A 27,364-nucleotide genomic window follows, 5' to 3' on the forward strand; every position below is an offset into this window, starting at 1 on the left:
CTTGATATGTGTTTTCAGCCGAGTGTGTACGTGTACAGAAACCAGTGCACCGACAGAAACTCCAGATGTGAGGGGGAAACCCTTCCATATAGATGAAACAGATGGAGACGAGCCCACTAAAATATCAGATTATTTTACCTAGCCTAACACTGAAATATAATTTTATTTAAATATATTCTTTGGGTCTTTCGGTAAAGCCACGTAGATAGGTAACAAATAACACTTGTTTTCAGTTCCAAAATCAGTTTAGGCATTTCTTAGCCAAAATAAGTTAATGTCATAAGGAAATTGTATCCGTAATTATACATGCAACAAATTGTGCAGCTATAAGACACAGCATGGAAATGCTTGTTTTATTTTAGAACAATAACAAAACCAACTGCATACAGTAGATAATTCGGCTGAAATACAGCGCAAAATTAGTTTCATGCAAAAAATCAGCGATGAATGTAGCAGTAGCCGAGACCCTCTCACCCAGTGTATTTTCCTTGAGCAATAGCTGGCGTAGTGCTGCAGACACCATGCACTCGCGCGTCACTGTATGTTCACGCAACATCCTGAGCGCTCAATCAGGAGCAGGATTCTGCCAAGCCATCCAAATCCTTCGCTCCTTAAGCTGGAACCCACCTGTGCTGAAGCTGGATGTCAGGCACGTTGTGCCACACCACAGTTCACGTCTTATCTCACCAGACTGCATTCACTTATTTTACAAAGAGCGGATTCTCAGCCAAGTGAAGCAGAATGATTCCTCTGGCTAAAGCAAACACAACACGAAGACTGACGTGAGATCAAAACGGCTCTCTACGAGTGGTTTGCCTGCAATACAAATGGGTTGATCGTATTTCCATGCTCAACTGTTCTCACGTCGTGCACTACAGACGAGAGACGTGGACATATTTGGATGAAAGAAATGCACTCGGTGAATGTAATAGAAGCAAAAGTGAGCCTCAAAAGCATTACAGCAGACAATCATGCATTCAGCACTCAGTCCTAATCAATCATAAATCAAGTTATGCAGTGCTTAGAAAAGTTATAAAATCATAAATGAAAAACAATCAATGGAAATATATTCATTTGTTCAGGCATTCTCTTGTGCGTTTTGTTGCTATGGCACGTGAAATGTATGAATGAGCAATTGAAATTGCATATAATCTGGCAACTCTATATCAATATATTATTACATTGAGATGAATAGATACCCAACCCTAAAATATCATAAAAACAATAACATAAACTACTTTAAGCAAAATGAAATATTCCAAGCAAAGAGTTTAAGACTTTGTACCTTCATGCAAATAAACCTCAATAGCCACAGCTTGAAACCATCAGATGAAAGTGAACCAATGTCCGCAAAGAAAACTGCGCAGTGTAACCAATGATCTTCTGATAACGTACATGCATCACACACATGCACACGAAGATATTCTTATGGCACTGTCAACATATGAACAATTTTGGCACCACGTCTGGCGTTGGCCATGCAAACAATGAGCACTAAAGAAAGGCCCATTGCAGCAGATGCGACAATGCTACTAAATTGGTCACCAGAGCGAACGGGGACTGCAAAGAGGCACTGCATATGCCAATTTCATCGTCAAGTAAAGCTGCCTTATAGTCGGTGTGTGCGCAATTTGAGAGACTCAGAAGAAAATTGTGGTGATGACACAGACTAGAGTCCACCTCCGCTCCGGGCCACGGGGATGGCTTCTCTCTGCGGCTTGTGCTGCTGTTCTGCTCCCGAGAAATTCTCTGCCAGCTTCATCAGAGTGGCCAACCTGCTCTCCGATACCGAGCCCATCTTGACCGCACTCATCAGCTGTACAGTCGGGGCGGGGAGGGACACAGAGAGCTATTAAAGAGGTACAGGGCTACTAATGGCCATCAGCATAGATTTGAAGCTTTCGTGACTGCAAGGATTCATACTCTTAGGTTTTATCTGTAAAGTCACGTAGGCAAAAAATAAAATATTACATTTTAATTAATAAAAGTAAAATAAAAATCACGACGTTTCGGAGGTCACAGCACGCTTGCTGTGACGGTTCCACCTGAAGACGGAAGCTTGTTTTGCCTCCGAAACGTTGTGATTTTTATTTTACTTTTATGAATTTAAAATTTATTTTTTATTTTTTACCTACGTGACTTTACCGAAAAAACCTAAGAGTATGGCCATCAGTATTACTGAGCGTGTACGGTATGTGCGATTTGTAGGTAATTACTGCACATAGACGAGTAGAATTTAATTCAAAAAAATATTCACATTAGGGAGTTGTGAATGCAATGCTCATTTCATGACAATATCATAATTAAAATGTTAAGCGGATTTCTTGTATTTGATTTAGAAATACATCCCATTGTCATTCGACTTCATATTTTTGATGATGGGAATATTACGATCTATTGAATGACATTCATAAAATGCATAAGCACACGTGTTAATTTTTGGTAAATGCAAAAACAGATTTTTTTATTGTTTTTATTTTACATATGAGAACCTGAATAGTATCCAGGTTTTCCTTGCATAAGAGAAATTGGTTTGCACTGGATTCCATGCACGATGCATACAACGGGGTAGGGAACTATGATTTATTTTTTACTTTAACCTTTGGCCGTTGGTGGGTTAATAAGGGGCAATCGCTCACCTGAAGGAACTCATTCAGCTCCACTTGCCCATTCTTGTTCAGATCCACTTCGTTCAATATATCGTGCAGTGTGTTTTCATCAATCTGGTCACCGGCACTCTGAAGATGGCAATGAGAACACTTAAGCTCTCTCTCTGCCTTGAGTGACAACTCTAACAAGCACTTCTGCAGACCTCTACATCTCAACACAAAACTCATTGGAGACTTTTGTTTTATGCAGATTCTGGATGTGTAAAAAAAAAATTAACCTAAAAATATTGGCTAAATTGCTGCGATTATCATCGCAACAAAAGGAAAGGTAATCAAACACAGGCCAGTCGATTACAAAGTGTATCAAATTTCATCCGCAACACAGATAATTGAAGTAAATAATTATAATTTTTAAAAAAATTCCCGTTACAAATGTCTTCAGCCATTGTTCAGATAAAGGATAAAGACAAAAATGCAGTTTGTGGAGTGAAATTCAACGCGAACAAGAATGTTACATTCACGGAAATATCCACATCCAGACAGCGAGAGCAGCTCCCCAGAGCCACTATGCAGTGAATGTGTGATGTGAAAGAGGGGAGAAAACTACTCCGTGATAGGAGAGAGAGATATTTCATTCAGCATGTTACACAATACACCATACAACTTCTGCTGCATATTAGAACACCGCACAACCTTTGGTTCACAACTCACTCGACTCACTTCTTTCTTCAAACGTGCCGATCGTAACAACGCCCCATACATAATTATGGGAAGCAATTATATTCACCGTAAATGCTTCTTCTCCATTTTTAAAGTGCTTGTAATGTTTCCTCCTATAACTGTGCAGCATCTTGAGATAATGTATTTCGATGTAATATATCTTACACATTGTGTTAAAGTATCCTGTGTGGCCATGTTGTTATTATGAGAATACACATGTAATAACCAAGCCTATGAAGCAAACTCTAATCTGCCTCTGATTATGCAGGACAAAAGAATTTTGGAGATTAAAAGGGACAAATGAACTGGCGATATTAAGGCAAAGAGATTTGACAGAAATGCTCAGCCGTGTCTACAATTTGGTTATTTGCAGAGCGTATAATTAAAGCTCAACACTAGAGAAATAATTTACACACCATTTCTATGATGTGGATGTTCACAATTTTGGCCAAGAAAACGTTTTCAGGAGTGAAGCTTAAGTTACCGTTCTTGTGTACCCGGTATAAACGTGTGACGCTGATGCATGCCTGTGGTTAAGAAGCAAATGCCACCACAATCGGACAAGGAAGATGCAATGTGGGACAACAGCACAGGGTGCACTTACTTCCAGAACTGCCTGCAAATCTACGGTGGTGATGAAGCCCTTATTTTCTTTGTCAAACTTTAAAAATCTTTTCTTGTATCTGAACGCATCACAAAGCAAATATGAAAATACAATTTGGTAAACGCAAGCAATGGCAGCAAAATAAAACGAATAACAAAACATATTTAAAAAATAGCAGTGGTGGAAAATTATAAGCGTACAAATTAATTAAAAAACGATAAAGCGCATTACCGGTCGATTTCGGCTGGGTTGAGGTTAATTTCGGAGGTGTCTGTCAGTTGCTCCCAGCGTGCCTTGTAACCCATCTCAGTGTAGAGAAACGTCTTGGCAGTTTCAAGCTCCTCCTGAAATTCAAATGAAGGAAGAATAACAGCAGCATCAAAATCTGAACAGAGATTTATCCTCGAGAAATCCGATGAGCTATAAAGCTCTTTTTCACAGATGTTCAGTAGACAGGGAACAGAGTAACAGCAACAATATAACAAAAAAAACCATAGGAGTGCAACGTATAGGAAAGGTAAGCAAGTACATCATCACATATCCGACCATCAATAATGATCTGCCCTGATCAATTACCCACCCACAACCGAGGGTGGTTTTGTGCAAGGTGTGACTGCCATTGTTTAAAGATATTTATTACCAATCCGTCCTTTCCAATCACAGTCATGTGTCCCTCTTCTTGCATTACATATTCGCTCACTTCTAAAGCACAGTCAAGCTCCTTGCCCACAATCTCGACGCTTTATCCTTGTCCAGTAACCTACGTGTACACAATGGTGTAAAACTGCCACTTTCGATAGGTGTTCACGTGATCTTTTCACATATTTTCATACATCTCAGTCCTCCCAGTGAGTCAGCTATGCAACATATTACTGTAATTAAGTAAGAACAGTGGCACGCTAATAGATGGATGGGCTAAAAGGCTGCGCAGATGCCCTCTGCACTGGACCTCCCAACCCCCCGGGGGGTCCTCCCGCCACCCCACCCCATCCTCCCTCCCATCCCCTCCTCCCACCTGCTTGCGCTTTTCGCTCCAGTTCAGCTCCTTGCCCATGATCTCGATGACGCGCGGCAGGGCCTCGTCCGCCGCCTGCACGTTGAGGAAGGCCAGGCGCGTGCGGCGTGCGATCACGTCCGTGGCCGTGCACGCGTACTCCTGGATGGCGAACTTCACCTGCCCGGGCGTCACGTGGGGAAAACTCGTGTGAGCGTCCTCTCCGACTTCACACATTACAGAACGAGCACAACAGCACCGCACGCCCCCCCCCCCCCCCTCCCATGCTAACACGACACCAGGAATATGTTTATACTGGTTTGTGTCTTACTCTGCGATGTGTTTTCAGGTTGTGCCGCGTGTTGTTCGGCATTATTGTCGATGTTTTGCTCCATGTGCTGGTGGGAGCTTGTTCAGGAACTGGTGGCTTTCCTCGCGAGTTCGAGCTGGGCCATGAAATGTCTGCGTCTTCTTATTTACTCATCTTCCAATGTACGACACTTAGAAGATTTTACTTGTCTTTACGGGAATTAAAAATTATCAACGTGCGTCCACATACCCATACAAGCGTCGGGGCGGTACTCATTGCCGTTGCTTGTCCTTGGCCAGTGGTGGAAATGCCACACTGATAAGGCAGGGAACGAGTCTGATCCTATTTCATTCGCACCTCCGATTAGCATGGTTGGCTAACGTGCGAAAGAATCTAAACATACATTCATGTACCCAGAAAAGCCTCACCAAATCTCGAGAGACGTCTTTTCAGGGGAGTCTTGGATTGGGATGCTCGGCTAATTCTGTTAATGAGTGCTCGACTTTGTGTGGGGAGGAAACCGGAGAAAACCCCAACACCCAAGAGGGTGACACTCAACACTGCCACCTCTGAGTCACCACACACTCCCCATGCCTACATCTGGTAAACCATAGTGGTCACCCATCCAAATAGTAACCATGCGACAACTTGCTTAGCGTCTGAGATCGAGAGGACAACTACTTGTTAATTTCCCCCAAAATGGCAGTCATTACATGACCCCAGACAAAATATCAACTGATTCAACTCTTACATGCGATTAAAATTCACAACCTTCCAATTGTAAGACTTGTACTTTACCACTGTGTCACATAGCCAGATAATGAAATTAAAATGTAGTCGACATTTAATGTTACATTTGCAACAATAGTAAGTCAATTGAATGGCTGGAAAGATAGCTAGTTCACCCTTTGATATCGGTGTTTATGTCACTTAATCGTATGGAATGATACATTAAGAGACAGAGGCCCATTGCCATTGGATTTTAATAAAAAATATTTTGAGCAATTGAAATTCAATGTGAATAAAGCAAAATACACGTACAGGCTTTTGTCAATCCACGGGTCTGTGCTGGTCACAAGGGTTATATGGCCATGCTTTCATTATGGTGGTCAGGGCTGTTTGGTGAAGGCAGGCAACATAGCCATGAAAGCATAGAAGTACAGTAATATGTTTATTTTTCTTCAATACCCTCTACTACTCACCACAAAACCCCTATATGATAACCTGTTTGTGCAGGATGGTCACCCATCCATGCGCTATCCAAACTCAAACCTGCTTAGCTTTTGGGATGTTTCAAGATTGGGTGCGTTCTGCGTGATTTGGCCACAGGCGCGCATTTAAAAAAAACACTTCAAAGCCTTTTCAGGCTGAAAACGAAACATTACATTCTTGTATTGAAAACCCAAAGTTTATATTTCATTAATTTGAGAGTAAAAAAAACACGAAATGCTTCCTAAAATGTTAAGCAGCCATTTGTGCCCACACATACATACAATCATGAACACATCAACTTGTACATACACAGGTGAGTGCCCTGTGAGACCAAGTCTCCCTTGCAAAGGAGACAAAACACAATACCTCAGCCTCGATGTACGGGAACTCCGAGACGAGCCTCTTGCCGACGATGGGCCACCGCTTCCCGGTCACCTTTGCCATCTTGGCGATTTGAAAAGCTTTGTCCCCATAGCTGGAGGCCAGGTGCATTGCCACCTGCACACGAGCCAGAGGCAGGACGCGTCATCGTCCGGTCTCGGCCAACGCCCGGTGCAAAAGGTGTTGTTGTTCGCACGGCGAGCTGACGATGTCTGTTAAAGATCCAATCTCGTCAATTAAATTTTGATGGGGTTTTGCAAAAAAGAATTAAGACTCGGGGAAAAAAATCACGGCGCACGCTCCCCTCTGCATGGAGGTCGTTCGCACTCAGCGGACAAAGGCTGAACAGTGTTATTAATACTACTCTCCCCTCTTGAGTGTTCCCTTCCAAATCACATAGGCGGAGAGCAATCACAAGACCCGGGTACGTCAGAGCTGGGCAACCCCGAGCGTATCAATGTCAGGCGAGGAGAAGGGCAACCATGGGCGATAAACATAGCGGTGTGGGGAGAGCACACCCGGGCGCACGAGTTTCCCCAGGAATGTACACGTATGCACCACGTGGCCTGGGTGGCGTGATTGGCAACTGATGCTAAGGCACCGCCGGTCGGATAACCATAGCGGTCGACTGTGTGCTGGCTTCAGAGGCGGAGTTGAGAAGGGGCTTCGTGGCGACTGGTCTCGTGCAGGGAGTCACAAGTCACATGCTTATAAATATACGCACGTGACAGAGCGCAGCTCGGGAGATGCTCTAACTCGACAAGGTATTTTTGGAGCGCGACATTATTTATAGGAGCTGTGTTTCATATTCACATATTATCGATGGTTGCTGTGCTAATTTTATCATTTACGAAACAGGGGAGGGAAAGTACTTGTATTGTCGCACACTGCGTATAAGCCACGAGATTGTTCTCTCCGTGTGTTCAATCATCACTCTCTTTATGTACGCTGTACCTTTGGCGGCAGTGCAATTAAAACGCTACACTAATTGCGTGCGCCATGAAAACCATTACGAAATAAATGCAATTATAGCATCATAAATACAGTGCACCAGCGATGCAACCATAATCCCATACTTAATGGCATTCTTTAAGGGGCTTTTGCATTTTATTTTTTGTTTGACAATGATTCATGCAATGATTTAATTCCACATAAACATATTTTAACATGCGAGTAGACGGATGGGTCTAGATGCTTTAAAAAAAACAGTGTACCACGTGTGTGCAAAAAAGCGACTTGAAATCACGATTTGAAATGAGCCCAAATCAGGTCCAACTCTACTGTACATGAACATATGCTAAAATTGCAAGTGATTAACATGTCTGACTGACAGATGCTGTGTTTAGCAGCGGAACCATTATTAGAAGCGCAAATTTGTTACGTCTGTCATCTATAAAATCTAAATCTGGTTAACAGTGCTGTAAAATATGAGCCCGTTTTAGAGCTGCAGAGAAACGAAGCGATATGTTAAAACGTAAACAAAATTAATTAAATGTCTGCAAATTAAGTGTTATACATTTAACCTTCTGGCGGAACATGAGTGCGGTTTGATGCATTCAACGGCAAATGTTTACTAGTGAAGACACAGCACATGCCATGCAACTTGGTTCACGTGTGTAACTATGACGGCACATGCGCTCAGCGGATATGGAAGAGTCCCACTTTTGCAGAGAAAAAAGCAACAAAAAATATCAGCGACAGTCATTACAATAAATCGTCGTTGTTACGCTCCAATGCCAATATCAACTCTGCAACGCATTCAGAGATTCTATACGATCAATGCCACGTCTGTGATACTCGCTTAAAACTGAGCCACGTAACACATAAGCAAATCCTTGCAGCAAGCCATCACCCTACCTCCCAGGTCATTACCACAATCAAGTCCATTAAAACTTGGCTTGTTGAACCGAAACCAAGCCTCGGTCCGTGTCAACGCAAGCTCCACACAGCTTCTTTTGTGTCAGGAGCTAACTTGTGTTGATCTGCCAGGAACTTCAAAATCGTTTCTCATCTCAAGATTTCTCAGCAGTGATAAAACAAAGGTGCTTTCCTTTGAAGAGCACCACTAACGTCAGGGCTGACGCAGACGACGGGCTGGATATCTCCCCAACGAACACATTCAACACCCTGCCAAGAGCTGGCAAAGCTCTCGGTGACATCGTCCAAGCATTGTGAAGTTGTTAAAATTAGCCAACAACACGTGCCGGCAAAAGCTCATTGTCAACAGCTGATAATACGGAGTCACGTCGAAAAGTTTTACGGTGCCGAACGCAAGAGGTGACCCACACATCTGAGCAAATATGCCCCCCCTCCCATTTCTATGCTGCATGCCGTTTGAGTTCAATATGACACATGCCACCGTCGCAGCAGCCTGCAGTAGGTAAACGACCCTCTTAAAGCTTCCACACCGTCTGGTCCCATGACTCCGTACTTTCATCTTATCTCAAGCTGAAGGACAGCCTCTGAGGACATATCAAGTTATGAGAGAACGGAGCCTCAAAGAGATGTCCAGCAACAGAAAGACAAGCACCAGAAGGGATGGATTATACTGGCAAACCGAACCCAACCGGGCGGCACACGTGTGCATCCACGAGGGGGGAAATCCTTTTTTTAAAACGAACATCTAGGGGAGGTGACCGGGTGGCCCAGGGGGGATGATGATGCCTGTGTTAGAGAGTTGGGCCCAGCTACCGTGGCTTCAATTAAACCAGGTTACCAAGTGAGGCGAGTTCACTGTCTCAGCGCAGTAGGCGATGCGTGTGCACAGAAGCATGCCAATTTAATTATTCACTTAATAAGCCTGATAAATGTAAGCGTAGTCGCTTGCGTAATTTTCTTTCGCACAATGGACATTCGACCGATCACTCTTAGCACAGCATGTTCTCCTAAAACACGGAAGTTGCGATCCTGAAGAATACCGCGTCATGAAAAAATCGAGTTATAATAAATAATATAGGGTAAAGCAAAGTCCGCGATAACACGCGAGATGTGTATGCGGGCCGAACAAAGACTTGAGGAGCGTGTGTAGCAATCTAGAAGCATCCAGCAGCATCCCGCCTTGTGATGCTACGCCAAGGCAGTCGTACGAGCACTTATTCCTACTCGCACGACGTTGTTCCGTTCACTGAATAACGTAACATCCAATTCGCGTCCGCGTTAGAAAAAATGTGTTCCCTTATATATTCATCGCGTTATGTCAAAATTCGCGTTACAAACAACACCACGCGTTATAGGAGACTCTATGTGTCTAGTTTGCTGGTGACAATATTACACACAAAACAGAGAAGTGTTCTATGCTCAAATAAGCAATGGGATGGCAAATCCTCTCTGCTCACATACCGGAGGTACATTAGCATAGTCGGGGTGGGGAGGGGAGGTGGAAGGCAAAGTGGTTCCAAAAGGATGACCGAGACTGACTTTGCACAAAGTGGCACTCATTTTAATAACCCCAGAGGGATAAGATCTGATATCAATGCCCATGTTATGCGAGTTTTTTTTTCTGCAGGGGTAAATTCAATGTACATGTGTGCACCCTGTGCATTAACTCACACCTGGGATCGTCAAAGTGAAACATCATCAGTGCTAGCAGCCGTGTTCTCTCCACTGTTGGACGAGTGACTAACATTATACTTGCCACTCCACAGGGTTCCATGATGCCTCGATCCATCTCACTGCCACACATTAATAGCATATGTGTGTGATGAGAGGCTAATTCTGCAAATTAGTTTTATCTCCCTATTTTGAATAGGATGATGAGGAATCGTTCCAGATTGAGGTACTTCTTTTCTGTCGAAAATATGAAAAGGTCCACTAATTTTGATTCAACAGTTAGGCCTCATTCTTTCATGATATACACAGGTGTTAAGCATCTGGTTCAGAAAGGTTCCTTTTATTGATATCGAATTATTTGACAACTGGTGGTGTAAACCCACAAATATGAAAACATCATTTGAATGACACCCCCACGGCACATGTGATGTGCTGTTTTAATTGCTTACATTAGTTGCAGAATATGCTGAAGCAGCCTGTTAATATCCTGTCAGGAGGGAACAGTATGAGCCCTGTCGCATCATCTGCCACACACCCCCTTCCCCGTGCCCGCCCATCTCACCACCAAACATAGTCAAGAATAAGTGAGCTAACTTTAGACCATATCATGTAACAATAATACAGATCATGATGAGTTTTAGAAACACTGATCTCGACATTTTAAATTAGCTCGTGTGCAGGTGCTAGGCGGGTTATTACATCGTAGGGCCATGAGAGATGATGGCAGGCTTGGGGAGGGCCTTCATCCATCAGTGGATTGACCATGGCTGATGATGATTACAAAATGTATATTCTTTGGGTCTTTCGTTAAAGTCACGTAGATAGGTTCAAAGAAAATAACAAAAAATTTACAATGTTTCCATCGCAATGCAAGCGGTCGTCATCAGGCTGATGATGACCGCGAATATGAATTCCTGCAGTCACGAAAGCTTTAAGTCAAGAATTACAAAACGTCTTTTATAAACCCAAATTTGACAATTTTCTTTCAAACAGGAAATGCTTTAAATAAATGTGGGTAATGATGCATTGTACATTTCCATTTAAAAACCGTGAGCAGCCTGCACGTCCTCTGGACGTGTCCTCCTGTCCAGTCGAATGGATGGCCAGCCAGCCAGTAAAACTTGTCTATTATAGTATGAAGTATGATGGTACAATTTAATATCCCGCACATATGCGTGGGATACATGGCCGTGGTGGAGGGTCGGTAGACGGGAGAGGTGTGATGTCAGCGCCACGCGAACATCAACCCAACTCCATGCTGTGGTATGTGGGTGATGTGATCGAGCAGATGTGCGTGGTGACATCATCACCGCGCACGTGCATGTGACCGCCAGCCAGGAATCCAGCCAGAAACACCTTTTTTCGAAAATAGCTTTTTGATAATCATGGGACTTTTCAAAACATTTGGTGTAAGCGAGGGACAAGCTGGTTCCTGAAGACATTTTAGAATGTACCGTTCTCATCAGCCGCGTGAGCCCTGTTCCCCATATTTAGTGAATGTCTTCACACCGAGCAGGGAGAGCAGCAAAGTTGTGCGCGATCGTGACAGACTGTGCGCGGAGGTGGTGGCGGTGCGTGCCCCACCTCGCTCTCCAGCCCGTAGTCCTGCACGAGGCGGATGAAGAGGGTGGGGGTCCAGCCGTGCGCCCCCTCCAGCAGCAGCCCCACGGTGCGGCACGGCGACGTGGCCCGCAGGCCGTGCGCCGCGATCGCCGCGTTCAGAGTGTCCTCCGCCATCGAGCGGTACGTCGTCCACTTGCCACCTTCACCCGGGTGGACAGGGCTTGTGAGATACCATCTTTACCGACGGTCACCCCCCCCCCCTCAGGGCAGCGACTGTAAACATCCCAAGCCTTATAGGTAATATACTCTTGTTTACGCCGGTCGGGGATGGATTCCTGGAAGGTGCAACGGCGAATATCAAAACGACGTAAATCAAACGATTCACTGGGAAGCAGGTGGAGGCAAAGGCCGAGGCGACGGAAGGACGGATGATGCTGTCGGTGACGTAAGTGTGGGTTGAGGCGACACAAATCAGGTAGCGGTGTTAATAAAGTGACGACATATCTGCAAAACGACGTAAATCGGGGTATTACTGTATGTCGAAGATTGAGAAGGACCTGCAACAGAGGGAGTTCTGGAGAGCCATTCTAAAGGGTATTTGGCTGATTCTTTCACACTGGCCGGACACCTTGGAAGGTGTGGGTAACCACACTTTATTGCATCACATGCGACCTGCCGATCGACTGACTTATAATGGTTTTTAAATAAAAGCCCAATAGTCGAAATATTTTTCCAAATTGGCTGTTTTTTTATGAATACATATTGGTGGGAACGGCAATTAAGCCAATGCAGGTGTTAGTTCCTTGTTTCTTCAAATGGATCCACTGTAAATACTGTATATGAGAATAATAGAATATGTAAAGGAATACTCAAAGAGAGGTACTATCATGAACCACGAGTAAAACAAAATAATGAAAGTTAAATATTTAAACTGTGCCACATTGAAAGTAGGTCTCAGCCTTCTATATATATGTAAAATAACATATCCAAACAAACTTTGACAAAATAAAAATGTCAAGAAGAAAGAGGGACTATCAACTGCTGCATAACGTAAACGTAGTTGCAAAGCACAGACCATTTGTTTGCAAAAAAAAAAAGACCGTTAAATGTTTGGCCTCACATTTTGCACGCACAGTATTAACTTTAGTTCCCTTCCAGACGCCACGTACATTTGTGCACGACAGCCATGTGTTGGTGAAATGACTGTGCGTTTTTAGTGCACCTTTTGCCATTCAGCACCCAAAATGATGCCACGTGATGATCAGTGCGAGCACAAAGTTTGCTGAGGATGGGTTTGGGAAAACAGTGAGTGAGGTGTGAGTCGCTGGAAGGCCCCGGCTCTCTGTGCACTGCTGGGTTCATTAACTCCGCTTTATTCCCTAATCCGGGCAATCTGTTCCCTATGCCCCCCAGACTCTCGTCCCATCTGGCCGCGGCGCGAGCCAGTTTGCGTGCATTCCGGATGCATTAACTACTGCCCATCTGCGGTGCAAGTGATCCAAGCGGGGCGAAAACCCTCCTCGAGAACCAACAGGGTCAAATTCCAAAAACCGCTAAACGAAGTTTTTTCGTGAACAGCGTTGCACGAAAACAGACCTGGATGGCCGGCCTACCATGCCAGCCCCAACAGGTGGAGTGCGTTTAGTGCAGTTCCTACTCCTGCGGTGAACGCATGTTATTCCATCAATTCTGACATCGGTCATTTGTAAAATCGAAGCTATTAAATCAAACAAATATTGAAATATCATAACAATGTGTCTCTACCACAGAATGTATAACGTTCATCTCGCAATTAAATAATCAGAATGATAATTGAATTAATTCTCTTCACGCGTTAGAATTAAGGAAGCAGAGAAACATTGTCCAAATCATAGGTGCCCGTGTTAACTTTTAACATTTAGAATAAAATAGCTAACAATCAACACTGCCAATGTCCTGTTGGATTCCCTGCCCCTAGCTACCGCTACCGCTAGGGGCAGTGGTAAACAACAACTTTGGCGCTACCACCAAAGGACACACTGCACAAGAATCCACTACAGAATTAAACATGCAGCATATGCTTTGGTGCGATTATACGGCGGATTGTTAACATAAATCCTGATGTACTTAACAAGCCCAGTATAGCGTTCGTAGTTTGTATTTGCAACGGGTATATATTTTTTCAGCAAAGACAAAATGACTGAAAGACAAATGCTGAAAGCTACTCCGTGATATTTGTCAATATAATGCACTTAAAAAAATTATCAAAATACCCTCGTGGAAAGTTGTAGCATCTGTGTTGATTCCACGGCTGTTTTGTTTGCAGACACTCACCGGCAATGGTGACCATGCCACTCTCGCTGATGTGCACTACGTGGTTGCGGGAGATGGACTGCGTGTCCTTTGAGTTAGGGTCTGTCACTAGAGGGCGAATCCCACTCCAGGCCGCTAAAACGTCTCCTCGACGAACTGCAAGACAAGCGCCCGGACAAGCAAAATCACTGAAGCAGCCCTCACGAGATGGCTGGGGCCATTCTGAAGATCAATGGCAGTGACACCAGACACCACAAATGAGTGCTGCAACAATTTCGGTCAGAAGAACAGACTGATGGTCAGCACGCTCACCGCTGATGCCATTCAAGCATAGAGGAGCCAATGAATCGAATCCTGTAATAACTGCATGCAGACGTTACCAAAGCACACAGCTCCTGTCGCACTGCGAAAACTACATCGCAAAAACGCAACCCACCGTTCACAAATGTAAACCACTGTGCGCCAATGTCATAATCAAAAACCCATGTCTTAAAATCAAACCCGATAAAAAAAAGTGTATTCTTTTAATCCATAATTTCCAGTCCTCCATTGCAAAATATAAGAAACGTCAATGGGTTCCCAATGGTTAAGGTAGAGCACTGCTAGCAATCCACTCTCAAGGGTAATATTGGCCTACTCTTCCACGTTGGTCATACATTTTGGAATAAGAAGCATGACCCAATATTTCCAGCAATACACATGACCTACCATTCGGCTCATTGTGGTGTTACGTTGGATGGACAGAGTCGGGGGAAACTTGCCCATTGTTATCAACTGCCGTACTGGCAGATCTACGCCAGGAGATCGAATCGTATCGGCGACCTCTGGATCGCAAGTCCAGTGCGCAGACTCATTACACACCACGGCAGCATCTTCAACGTAAAGCACACCGGTTCAACGCATCTCGCTTATCACACAGGACAAACGGCGTCCCTTTGCCCCCCATCCCCACACCTTCCACGTCGGGGCTGAGGTAGTTCCGGACTTCGTTGAGGATGAACTGGATGTCCTCCTCGCGTGGGGAGGGCGTGTCCGTGATTTCAGTGGGCGTGTCGGTGGTTCCCGCCACCGTCGTCCTCTCCCACGGCAGGAAGAAGATGACCCGGCCATCGCTGGTGGCAGGGTCCAGCAGACCCATCTTATCTGGGCTACAGGGAAAACGTGGAGAAGGGTGCACTCGTCACCGGACGGACGTAACCAGGAAACGTTTTCACGTCGTTTCACCTACGATGTTGATTTTCGTAGTGGCGCTGTACTATTACGTGCGCTGCTCCATTCAGTTCCAGAAGAAGCTTCCAGCATGTAGAGGGAAACGTCGGACATCGTGCCGAACAAAACACGCGATGCAACGCGGACAGACGTCAGAGCTACACTTTACCACTGAGAAAAAAAAATTGTTAATGGCTGGGCAGTGAAATTATTTGAGTTCCGTCCTTAAGAATTCAAACTTAACAGAAGCACAATGTGTGTGCATGTTATAACAAATTTATGAAAGCAATATTAATCACCTTTGAATTGCATTATTTTCTAGAATCCTGCTCATATTTAGCAAATCAAGCGGATGCACGATGCTCCAATTGAACATTGCACTAATCATACGCATAAACATTTGATTTGCATGCAGCCATGCATTGATATTCCGGATGTAATAATTCGGCAAGTAAAAGCATAACCGTGAACACCCAATGCACAATAGAAGTGCCTCCACTTCGGCAGCACTGTATGGGCATGCAGCCACATTGTGCAAACACGGGTCCCCCTGAGATGGAATTTCAGGCTGTAACGTTAGCCCGAGCACTCTGTTGGAAACCAGCGACCTTCACAAGTCCGCTAAGAGTGCTGCAGACGTAACTGAATCGAGGGACAAAAGAAGGACAGGTCTGGCCCTATTTTAAAATCGCACTATTTTCGGGTTATTTTTGTTTTCCTTTACCTGTAATAGCCGGGCATTATTATATGGACACCAGCACTTGGCTGACAAATTTTCGGGGTATCTTTGTTGTCCATCTGGCGCAGTATGTCTGTGAAAGGACCCGTTGCATTGATAACGCACTTGGCGCGAACATCAAATTCCTTTCCTGCAACAACAAAAAAACGTACAAGAACATTTACAAAAATTATAACGCGACTACTGATAATTAAAATATTATACCACGCAAATTTTTATTTGTATTATAACACTGCAAAAAGTAATCACTCGTTCAAAATTATGACACTGTATTTTCCACACCCCACTTAATACTCGTTAAAATTATACACTAAACGAATTTGGAATTCAATGAGCAGTCTTGCCACAGCCCGTGGTGCACAGGGAATGACTCCAATTTCTGACACTATAGTTCCTCCTGCGATTGCTGATCACCATGAACCTCTTGAATAACATTGAGCGTTTGGTCTGATATTCACAAAGTCAAGGCAAGCAGCGTGGACCACAACTAGGCATATTAATGATGCTTGATTCATCAATTAAAGTCAATTCCTACTCTTACAATACATGCATCTAATTTTATGCATGAGATTTGATTTACGACTTCAGCCCATGATATGCAAATTATATGTTACATTTAACATAATGGGATGCATAATACTACATAATAAATAGAAACAAAAATCATAAACAATACAAATGAGAGTAAAAAGAGAATAGTGGCGATTTAATCAATCACTGGGTAGGTGATTTAATAAATTAACATGCCGAATACAAATGGAAGCATACACATTTATATCTGTTAAGTGGCATGAATCTTACAGAAATGAACCATGTGTCTTCTGCGGGTAGTGGGTTATGATATGCCCCCTCTACAGGAATGACCCTACCTGAACCCATCATAGGGCTCTGCCTTTCCAACCTGCCTGGCCTGCCCTTGGATGGTGACTTTGGCAAATTCCTGCCAAAACTTTTCCTTGCATGCCCAAGTGAGCATTCCCACTAACCACAACTCCTCGTGTCCACAATTTAGGGGGGTTTTGGGCTTCCACTAATGCTAATTGCAAACATGGGTATTTCTCCCGTTCGTCCATGTGAGCAGAACACGAGTGTTACTGGACTGAGACAGGGAAGCCAGCACGGCACTCAATGCTCAATATCAGTCGAGTGCTAATGTGGCTTGCTTCTGTGGGTGTATCTTTCTGCATCTTTTACGTTTCCTGGCATTAACAGCAAGCAAATCATCAGCACAAGTGGTGAGAAGAAAAATGAGCCACACACGAAGCAGCCAAAAAATCCACCGCGTCACGTACATGCAATGAGTATTATCGGATTACCAAGCAGTATCTTTTATATATTTGAATGCCAATGACGAGGGCAAGAATTGATGTCATCCACGAGATGGGCAACACAAACATTTACACTTGCTTTCTCATACATTTTACAAAAAAATATCAAACGCAAAGCCACCTGTATAACCAACACCATGCTATCGTGCCATCTAATGTGTGGGCAGAGAAACAATGCAGGGCCCTTCTTATAAATACTTAGAGTAATTGAGGGTATGGGATAAAATTGCACGATGCACCTCAATAACAACCCAGACCATACGTCACAGGCCTGTAACGCAACACCTACGTGCCTCTACCCAGATAAAGGCTTCCCCGCGGCCCTAGCAGATTGGTTACCGTCGATAACAGTGCACGTTAATGCAATGCCTAAGTAATGAGTAGTGTGGCATACACTCATGGTCGGAGAGAGATGTGAGCTCCTGAGACCTGACGGTCTTCAATTTCTTAATATACCTCCATGCAAATTATACCTGCCAGGCCGTGTTCAGTTATTATTTATTGAGCCCGTCATAGAAAACACTGCACGCCTATATCACGCTACTTTTACAGTGTTTAGTGTGTGTTTTGTTAATGAAAGAATGTGATGACTACAATATTGTCCAGCTCTCCTTTTTTTTGGGATGACAGAATTACATTTGAACACATTCTCACATGCGCTTCAGTTGCCGAGTTTTGGAAAGAATATCCAGTACGAATAACAGCATACCGAACATGATCAACATTATGAATACTGAATATAAGCAGGGAAAGTGAAATGTATCGAATTCAAATTCCAATAGCCATTTTGACTAAAACATTAATTTTATATTGTAACCTAAATGAGTACAAAATATGGGGTTAAGGTACGCCACTCACCACTGTAAATGCAAGTCTCCACTCGCATGCATTACATTTACCTTGATTTAAAATCCCAACGATTTGCAGCAATAGACTCCCAGTTGTGTCGACGTTTACCATTGTGTAATGCATTTTCCCCTGAAACGTCCCCCTGGCATTCTACTTCCAGGACCCTATGTACACAACGTATCTCCCCAAGAGATTATTTAATTCTCTTCGGGTTCATGCCAGATCGCCCTTGCTAATGAAGACTTGTCTCAATGCACTTTCTCTGCTGGTTATCAAACAACACCCTTTGCTGTTCTCTTCCACTGGCATCGCAACTCTGCTTGGGTCGACAACAATGACTGCTGAGCAGACGGTTCAACAACGCTGGCCACATCGTCAAGGAGTCCCCAGCAGAATACTTCAGGAATAGAATGTGGAGAACCAGAACCTAAACCTGAACCTAAACCTGAACCTGAACTGGAAAGGGAAGAAGCAGTCACAACGGAGGCTGCTAATGAGGAAGATGAAATTAGACAATCCCATCGGCGTGCAAACTCCGATGCCAACACATGACCCACAGCCCTCCGAGCATGTCCGCACAACACGACCACAAATAGAGCAAATAAATCATTAAAGGACACAAGCCAACATCTTCCAATTCCATTTGGAACACGCCAGGTCACGACACACGTGCTAGACCTAGACACGGCCGCACGATGTACGGCTTTGCTTCACGTTGGCACAAATATACGTCCGGCCGACAGACAATGGTCACCGAAAAAGGCCATGAGCAGTGACAAATGAGAATAAATAATGGGAGTCGAAAGTGTAAATAAAGGTCTTTATAGAAGAAATATGCGAGAGCATTCACGCAAGTAATTGGCAAATATGAAAGCGTTAAATATGTTGGATTTCCATAATTTACTGCAAATCTGTCCTGTACCACAGGACATTTAGCATATCATTATTTGAAAACGCGATGGTCTAATGTTATTTTCATGTTAATTGGGGTGAAATTTCACACATTGTGTGCTCGTGCACAAAAAAAGACAACTAACCCCCATATAGCATTAAAGACGAACGGGGAAAGTGGCTTTTCGTGATCCATCAAGGCCGACACGTCGCACAAGGAGTAGGTCTGGCCAGCACCACGCCTTTGTTTCCACACAGTGCTGATGTTTGAACATTGCACCAGGCACTTGTGTAAGATTGAGACGACCTAAGGGAGGCCCAGGACAGGTTCGAATTTCATACTCTGCACTGATTTTAGCCATGTCCTGAATTCAAAGTCATGTCATTGGGTTCGTAACACTCGTGACGCAGATTCACAACAGCACCCCTTCCCCACTCGTACGCCCGTAGGCGAAATTCTCGCAAGGGGAGCCATACCAGTCAAGTTGTCGCGGCATCTTGCGCCACAGATTTTCTCCTTGCCCGTCTCTGGGTCTGCAATTTTGAGCAGTTGCATCACCTCCGTGTGATTGGCCACGGCCGCCCCATACCGTGCGGCCGTCAGAGCGATGGCGATGTTCATCCGCGCGTCGTTGTGCTGCCCTACAGACACAGGAAAGGAAACGGACAGCGCAAAAAGATACCAGGTGGATGTTTGACCTTGCATTTTGTGGGGTTAGAACCATGTTCCAATAATACTGGAAAAACATTAACTTCCTGCTTTACTTGATAGCACAGATATATTTTTGGAATCATAAGTAGCATAAAAAATACACGGTAATAGTATACAATTGAAATAGATGGAAAGTTTCCCTTTAAGATTGGACTTGTATGTGATGGTAGCAGAATTAATTATATGCATTTATAGAGATGTCATTTCAATCAAATATCCTAGTTAGCTGCACTGATGACTGATTATCGTAAAGCAATCAATGACCATAATTGTGTCATCACATTGCGTCTTTTTCTTTTTTTTGGCAGCATACTTTCAAAGCCAAGTACGGTAAAAAAATGGCAGCAGTAGCAAAAACAAGAGGATGAGAAATTAACGATTGGACACAGCTGGTGATGAAGAGCAGCGAGTGTACCTGGGCTGCCAACAGCCCCTCAAGGTGCCCGTAATGTGCCAGGACAAGATGCTCGTTGAGACTGGCCAGCAGGGAGTACTAGTGCCATGGCAATTTGGGCAGAGTCGCCTTGACGGGTGGAGGATCAGCACCCCCCTCCCATGCGGGAGCATAGTGGTTTCTGCTCGCCGCACTTGCCGATCACCCCACTGTGAAACCCGGTATTGCAGAGTAAGAAATGTAACAGAAGCACAGATGCCATGTAGCCACAAGCAGTGATTGCCCACATTGAATTCTAAATAAAATTGCGTGGAGAAGTTGAACTTACAAATTTTGAGGCTAATTAGTTGGGTTTTTTTCTTTCAAAAGTGAATGATTCTGTCTGATCTGGTGAAATATGACAGCGTTATTTATTTTCTGCCAGAATTTTTCTAAGAAAAAAAGCCATTTTGGCTAAAACCAGAGTCATTGGGCGATTTCACTCCAAATGGTGTTGAAAACTATTTCAGCCAACACACATATAAGGCGCAACATATTTTCTCTGCCTTTTGAACAAACTAAAATATTAAACTGGTATTTATCACTTGGTGCGTAGTGATATAAAATATGGAACATGTCGAAGGAAACACATTCATTTCAATAGTATAAAACAAACACGGAAATAATTGAAATATACAAAATAATCCATGGGAAAATGACGCAATGTGAAGCGACAGCAATCATTTAATAACAAAAAACATTGACACAAATTTAACAAGAAAAAAGATTGTCAAAAATAAAAATTAGTAGTAGGGCAAGGAGAGTGGAATGTCAGGACATGGGACGGGCTTAGTGAAGGTAGGGTTATCATCAGATAGAACTCGCAGCATGTGCACCTGTCACGAGTCATCAGTAGCAGGGGGACACAGAACAGCAAGATCCAAGTGGGGGGGGAGAGCCACTGCCTGTCGGCTCCCATTCCCCCTCAAATGCCCACACTCGTTCTATAGAGAAAACCCCTCCGTGGCTCTTACAGGCACACTTATCGGTGAATGTTTTGTAGAAATGGAGTGAATATAGTGAGATGCATGAAAACACCTTTGAAGGCTTACGCTAGCTCTAGCTATAAGCAAAAAAAAAGCACGTCATTTCAATACATTAAAGAGTAACCCTCCTTGGAAACATCAGACAGACAAGCTGCATTGTCGTGATTTTTGCTAGTTTTTTTTTTAAACAATAAACTCTTCCGTGTATCTTTTACCACCCATTCTACTGCCTATTAGTATGTGTGCATTGGCCACTGCCCTCTCATCTAACAAATCCCCCAAAGACAGCAGGGGACCGGCGGAAGAGTCGCCCGGGGTTACAGTAATCAGAAGTGATGTGCTGGCACAAGCACGGGTTGGGGGGGGGTGCGGTTTACTGGCTGGCTGGCCGGCCGGCTGGATGCCTGGATGGCTGGATGGATGGCTGGATGGATGGCTCAAGGCTCGGCTACGGCTCACTGCGCTGGATGCATTCCCATGCAACCACTGGCCCCTGGTCACCCTCACCTCCCCGTAGCCGGCTCCACATCACACCGACAGCACGACCGAACTGAGGGTCACCCAGACCTCGCCCTCCCACTGCCTGGAGGCATCGTCTCATGTGCAATCGAGAGCCTGAAATTTCGCTGCAGGGATGTAGACCTGACTCTCAGGAGGCCGCCACAAAAGCGTTATCACGTAACTTACATTGCTGCACAACCGCCGTACGACCGAAGTAACTCAGTGTAAGAGAGCATTTCTATTTCCGAATCTGTGCAAGTGGCCGTGGGGTGGCACAGCGGTTGTCGCACTGTGCCAAGACCCGGATAACCTGAGATAGGTTCTTGGCCACTGTTAACACAATTGTTGATACATCTGCACCAGTCCTGGGCACCACGATCACACCAATCCGCACTCAACAGCGTTGTGAGGTATGTTTACACAATCCGTATGGGTGTGGGGAGACCTTCAACCAGCAGTGGATTGACAAATGGCTCTAAATCATTACATTTTCATGTATTTTAATGAAAAGCAGCATACCGATGTGGCTAAGGAAGGACTTTTAATCAGTTAATATCACCTGCTCTAAGATATGAATCAGAAACATGAACATTGACAAGGAAATTGAAGCAAGAGCTCAAGCGTCCAAAGAAGCATGGAGAGATGCATACACATCGCACAAGTAAGTGGGCTTGGGTAGGACACGTCTCTCGAAGGGTTGATGGCCGATGGGCAACATTAACGATAGAGTGGCAGTCAGAGGACGGAACACACCTGACAGTACATCCACCGCAAAGATGGGGAGTGATAAAATCAGCTCGTTTGCAGCTGCTAGGTGGATCACTAATAACTGCAGGACCATAAGAGATGGTGATGGCTGAGGGATGCATTCATCCAGCAGTGGATTACTAATGGCTGAAGCTGATGATGATGGTGAGCATTGTGCCAGAATATTCGCACAACAGTTTAAAGATACACCCGATTCATTACCACTGATTTCAAGCACACATACATACATGAACAAATGCAGCTTGATCTGTGCTACATTCCAAGCAAGAATCAAGGCAAACCCATGGCGAAGGCGCAGACCTGCAGTAATAGATTAATTGCGGACAAGTTGCAGGCACACACACACGCACAAAGGGACAAACGTGCCCAACAACAAATTGGAAGGGTTTGGCAGCGGTCTTGCGGCACCATGGCAATTTAAAACAAACTTTGAAATGGAATCTGCAAATGCACGATTGTGTGTTTCACAGACAGCCACTGAGAGAGCTTGTTGTTTAACAAAAAATATATACAGATATTTGGGTGCTCATTGTACTCAAGTTATCTCCAAGAATGTATGAAAATAAAAAGATGTTCTGCTATTTAAAAGTAATATGTAAACAAATGTTGTGTACAGTCCACTCTTATTTAGACTTATGGGATAGTCCATAGTCTAGCATAATACAATGATGATTTGGTTCACAGCTCTTTATCAATCCACTGCTGCATGAAGGTCTTCTCCAGGATGTGTTTGGTCGTGGCAAGTGTTTGTCCAGACTTCATCAGGGTGGTGAAAGGAAACTAGCACCGTTTCTAGACATAATTGGACACTAATTTTAGCCATGGCCGGGAATCAAACTCAAGTCACCGGATTCACGGCACAGCGTGCTCTTCACTCGGCGAATGCTCCACCCGCTGCCAGAATAAACCTTCGACAAACTTGCAAACTCCTTGCCAATGGAAAATATTAACTTAACTCGTTCGGAGCTGGACTAACACCATAATTCCCTCAAAATGGAATTTGTTGAGATTCATTCTAATTGTGGGGCACCTACTCTCTAATCCTCTACAGTCTACACCAACAATGCAAATGCCGTCACAGCAAAATTGCTGTGACGGTTTTACCTGAAGACGGAAGCTTGTGTTGCCTCCGAAACGTCGTGATTGAATTTATTTGTTTTCTTTTTTAACCTACGTGACTTTACCGAAAAAAACAAAGAGTATGAATCCTTGCAGTCACGAAAGCTTCAAATCTAGAATTAATGCAAATGCGGATCTAGCCTTACACACAAAACGCATGCAAAACTATACAAAACTTTCTCAATACATTTTCAGAGCATTTATGCAAGTTTTTAAATAGATTTTAATGCCTGTAAATGCTAAAACAAAAAAACACCAAACCCTTGCCTATTGCGAGGGTTACGTTCTTGAAAGTAGCCGTAATCAGAAAATCCGTGAAACGCAAACTGAAAGGCGAACGGGAAACTAGGGTTTGGTTCATGGTTCGTAATACGACAACCCCCACCTTTTGTATTGCCCTACATTAACCAAAAGTAGAAACTGGAAGTATCGTTCATGTAAAATGAGGAATTTGTTCTAAAGTGTTAAATATAACTTATATACAATAAATGTATAGTGGGAAAAATATTATGTAGAAAGAAATATTGCGGGCGGCTAAACCTCACTGCCTCCTCACTGGACACTGGGAACAACACGTGACGACCTGGGCGTGTGGATTCTTCAACAGCAGCATCATCGCGAGCAATGTGCAGTTAGAGTACCTGTACGGTACTTATTTATGATGCGTACTATACAAGAATCTCGCGCTCAACCGCGACTTGTCGAACCACTTGGGCAAGATCGGTAAATTGTACTGCAATAGATTTGGCACAATTGGTCAAATCCGCGATGGGAAAACCCATGATGGGTGAGGTTTTGGTGTATATGCAATATATTAGAGGTATATAAAGTGTTGCCGCCCTGGTGATTCTATTCATTATCACGATTCAGGGTCGTTATTCGCTATTTCAATTCGGCATGTTATTCTGATTGGTGTGTGTAACCCCTGCAATGAGTGAGTAGTCATTGTCTGTCCGTGTTAATTATTTCAAATATATTTAGAACATTTTATTATAAACTATATTAAATCACTTTCCATCATAAAACAAAAACTAAAAAACCTTGCAATAAGATGTAATTCTGATCTCCAAAGTAATCAGAGTGAAATTTACGCCGATTATGAACATCACATGAATATACATTTATACAAAATCCGATTATAAAATATATAATCAGTGTGACGGGAAAACAGAAAGGGATTGCAATAAATCAAAAGAATAGTCAACCGGATAATGGCAAATAGGGGGGGGGGGGGAGTAAGTGAAGGGGGAATTATGACAGAAACCAAGCAATGGCAGCGGCGCACGTGCAGACACCAACGGCACCACATTTGGTCAATGACTCGCCAGTGTGCTCGGAAGCGCTCTCGCTCAGTGGGCATCCTGCTAAATCACAGCACGGAGCCTGTAGGACAGCCATTGGCAGTGGAAGGGCAGGGGGAGAAATGCCAACAATGATGTGGGGGGAGAAGAACCATACAGGAAGGGAAAGAAAGAAAACCCCGTATAGTATGTACATATTGGAGATGGCACGAGCCTCATTATTCCTAGAATGTGTTTACGATTGCATTCATCGAATCAAATACAATTCCCTAACGGTATCATGGGATCAATTCCCCAACGGTATCATGGGATCACCGGAATCATAGAATCGAGGAGGAGCCAAGACGTGGAGCCCAATGTGGTGTTCAGGTAAGATTGAAGAGCCTGTGGCGGCCTTGCCAGGCCTCATGGAATTGCCATTGAAACATAAAAAGGTTGTTGCCTATGCAGTTTGTTCTATGGCGACTATGGTCTATACTGGCCAGCTAATATGACGGTCGATTCCAGCCGGCCAGTACCGCCGCCAGAATCGCCACTGGAATATACGACTTTGTCCTTAGCTATGCTAAGCATGGCCGAAGCTTAGCTAAGCCAGATTCGCAACAAAATCAAAAAATAATCCTATTCTACTTTTCAACGCTTCCATCACAGAATCCCTGAATGGTGGAATCACAAAGTATCGAACAAGATTCGTGTATATTCATCCACTTCACATTTGTATCACAGGATTCGGATACGATTCTGGATGGAATCACCCAGCTCTGAGATACATACGCTGCAATACGTGTCCCTATGTACACGTTTGAGGCCAAGACGATGTGAATGTACGTAGGGTGGCTGTCTCAGTGGAAGCGAGGAGGAACGGCGGTCCCCTCGTGCGAAGGGGCCGGCCGCACCAGCAAGCCTCCACGGGGAGCGCAGTAATGGGGACGTGCCAGCGAGCTAACCACTGGTGTCAGTTCCCTCATTAGGCGCGTCCCTCACGCGTCAACCCCAATCAATTTTACCGACACAAACTGTGCGCCCTTGCTCCCAAACTTGAAAACCACGCTCCGGGGATATAGGACCCTCCGACTCAGTTTGGATAATTGGCTCTTACTCTCGTATTGACATTTTTTGTTATTTTTAGAGGCAACGCTGATAAATCTTTTATAGGTAGGCAAAAGGTACGCTTGCTACCTTCAGAAGACCAGAATTTGCATGAAATTGAGCTGGATCGTTTTTAAACGTGATCATAAACTGTTTCATTCTTGTAAATTCATAATAAACGTTTTTGGGTTAGATCGCGTTATTTATAAATGTGCCGTAAATTGTCTTCCCCTGCCAACGCAGACCTCGAAGTGCAATCCTTATCAACATGCATTTACTCAGCAGGTGAACGTATGGCCATGCATTGACACATGGTAAGACCACTTTAAAAATATATATATAAACACTGTTGACCAATTGTCAACATAGTTTTAATATCATGCACATGATCATTGCAATCACTTGTTTGCATATTCCAGTTGATAACAGATTGTGGAAAAATATCATGTGAATGTGGCAATGACTTAATTTCAAGAACCAACTGCAAATTAACTTCATATGTATACCATCTTTGTCTTTTTAAATATTGATATATTATGAACAATAAAATATGCACTTTTTAGCCACAGTAAAAAAAAGCTTCATAAGCCTCGACCTTAACCTTTTCTCAGGCCTCCAATTAACATTCATTAACAAGAAAACTAGCAACATAAAAAACTTCCCTCGACAAAAGAGCGGGGGAAGAGAAAAAGGGGGAAAAAAAATACCACACAACAGAAACACAGGGACCACTGGGGAATGATCGCTCTATGGGCACATCCCTCCACTCTCGCTGCCCTGCCTTTCGCCAGCCACTGGGGAGAAACGCAGCCGACCACTGTCGCAAGAAATCTGTCCCTAGCCCAGCGGCTTCTGTTAAGTGGGGTGGGCTTGGCAGGCTGCCCAGTGTGGAAAGAATAACAGAATGGATTGGCGGTGGTCGTTTGGTTACGTTGTGCGGGGCCAGTGGTAGGGAATGCGCAGTCAGGTTGGGGTGCCTGGCGATGGAGAGAGGTGGCATCCGTAATGATTACCATCGACAGTCTTGATGCAACTTTTCTCGACAAAAACGTGTGTTCACATGCAAATCACAGAGCAGAACCAAATGCAATGCTCGTGCCCTTCCTTTAATTTGCATTCATCTGGAATCATATTTCTCCGATTCAATGTTCAGAAATGTGTCTTCAGTGTCACTGTGAATACCTTTGGTGTGAGTGCATCTCTTT

The 27,364-nt window shown here is 44.0% G+C and overlaps 1 protein-coding gene across 5 annotated transcripts in view; it reads right to left on the reverse strand.

Annotated features, from left to right (window-relative positions):
- Positions 1-337: 337 nt before the first annotated feature.
- Positions 338-27,364, reverse strand: part of GPD2 (glycerol-3-phosphate dehydrogenase 2) — a 76,561-nt gene continuing 49,534 nt past the window's right edge. For 4 of the 5 annotated variants that reach the window (XM_078869190.1, XM_078869196.1, XM_078869203.1 and 1 more), the window contains 11 exons: positions 19,728-19,892; positions 16,168-16,312; positions 15,189-15,382; positions 14,256-14,390; positions 11,964-12,142; positions 6,816-6,947; positions 4,949-5,107; positions 4,165-4,277; positions 3,934-4,012; positions 2,640-2,738; positions 338-1,816 (listed from right to left, as the gene is read on the reverse strand). In XM_078869190.1, coding sequence (XP_078725316.1) covers positions 1,670-1,816; positions 2,640-2,738; positions 3,934-4,012; positions 4,165-4,277; positions 4,949-5,107; positions 6,816-6,947; positions 11,964-12,142; positions 14,256-14,390; positions 15,189-15,382; positions 16,168-16,312; positions 19,728-19,892 — 1,547 coding nt within the window. In that variant the 3' untranslated portion in view covers positions 338-1,669. The remainder of the gene's footprint in view (positions 1,817-2,639; positions 2,739-3,933; positions 4,013-4,164; positions 4,278-4,948; positions 5,108-6,815; positions 6,948-11,963; positions 12,143-14,255; positions 14,391-15,188; positions 15,383-16,167; positions 16,313-19,727; positions 19,893-27,364) is intronic. The other variant, XR_013639366.1, reaches the window with a different exon arrangement.

This window comes from Lampetra fluviatilis, chromosome 2, assembly GCF_964198595.1.
Source record: "Lampetra fluviatilis chromosome 2, kcLamFluv1.1, whole genome shotgun sequence".
Classification (NCBI taxonomy): Eukaryota; Metazoa; Chordata; class Hyperoartia; order Petromyzontiformes; family Petromyzontidae; genus Lampetra; species Lampetra fluviatilis.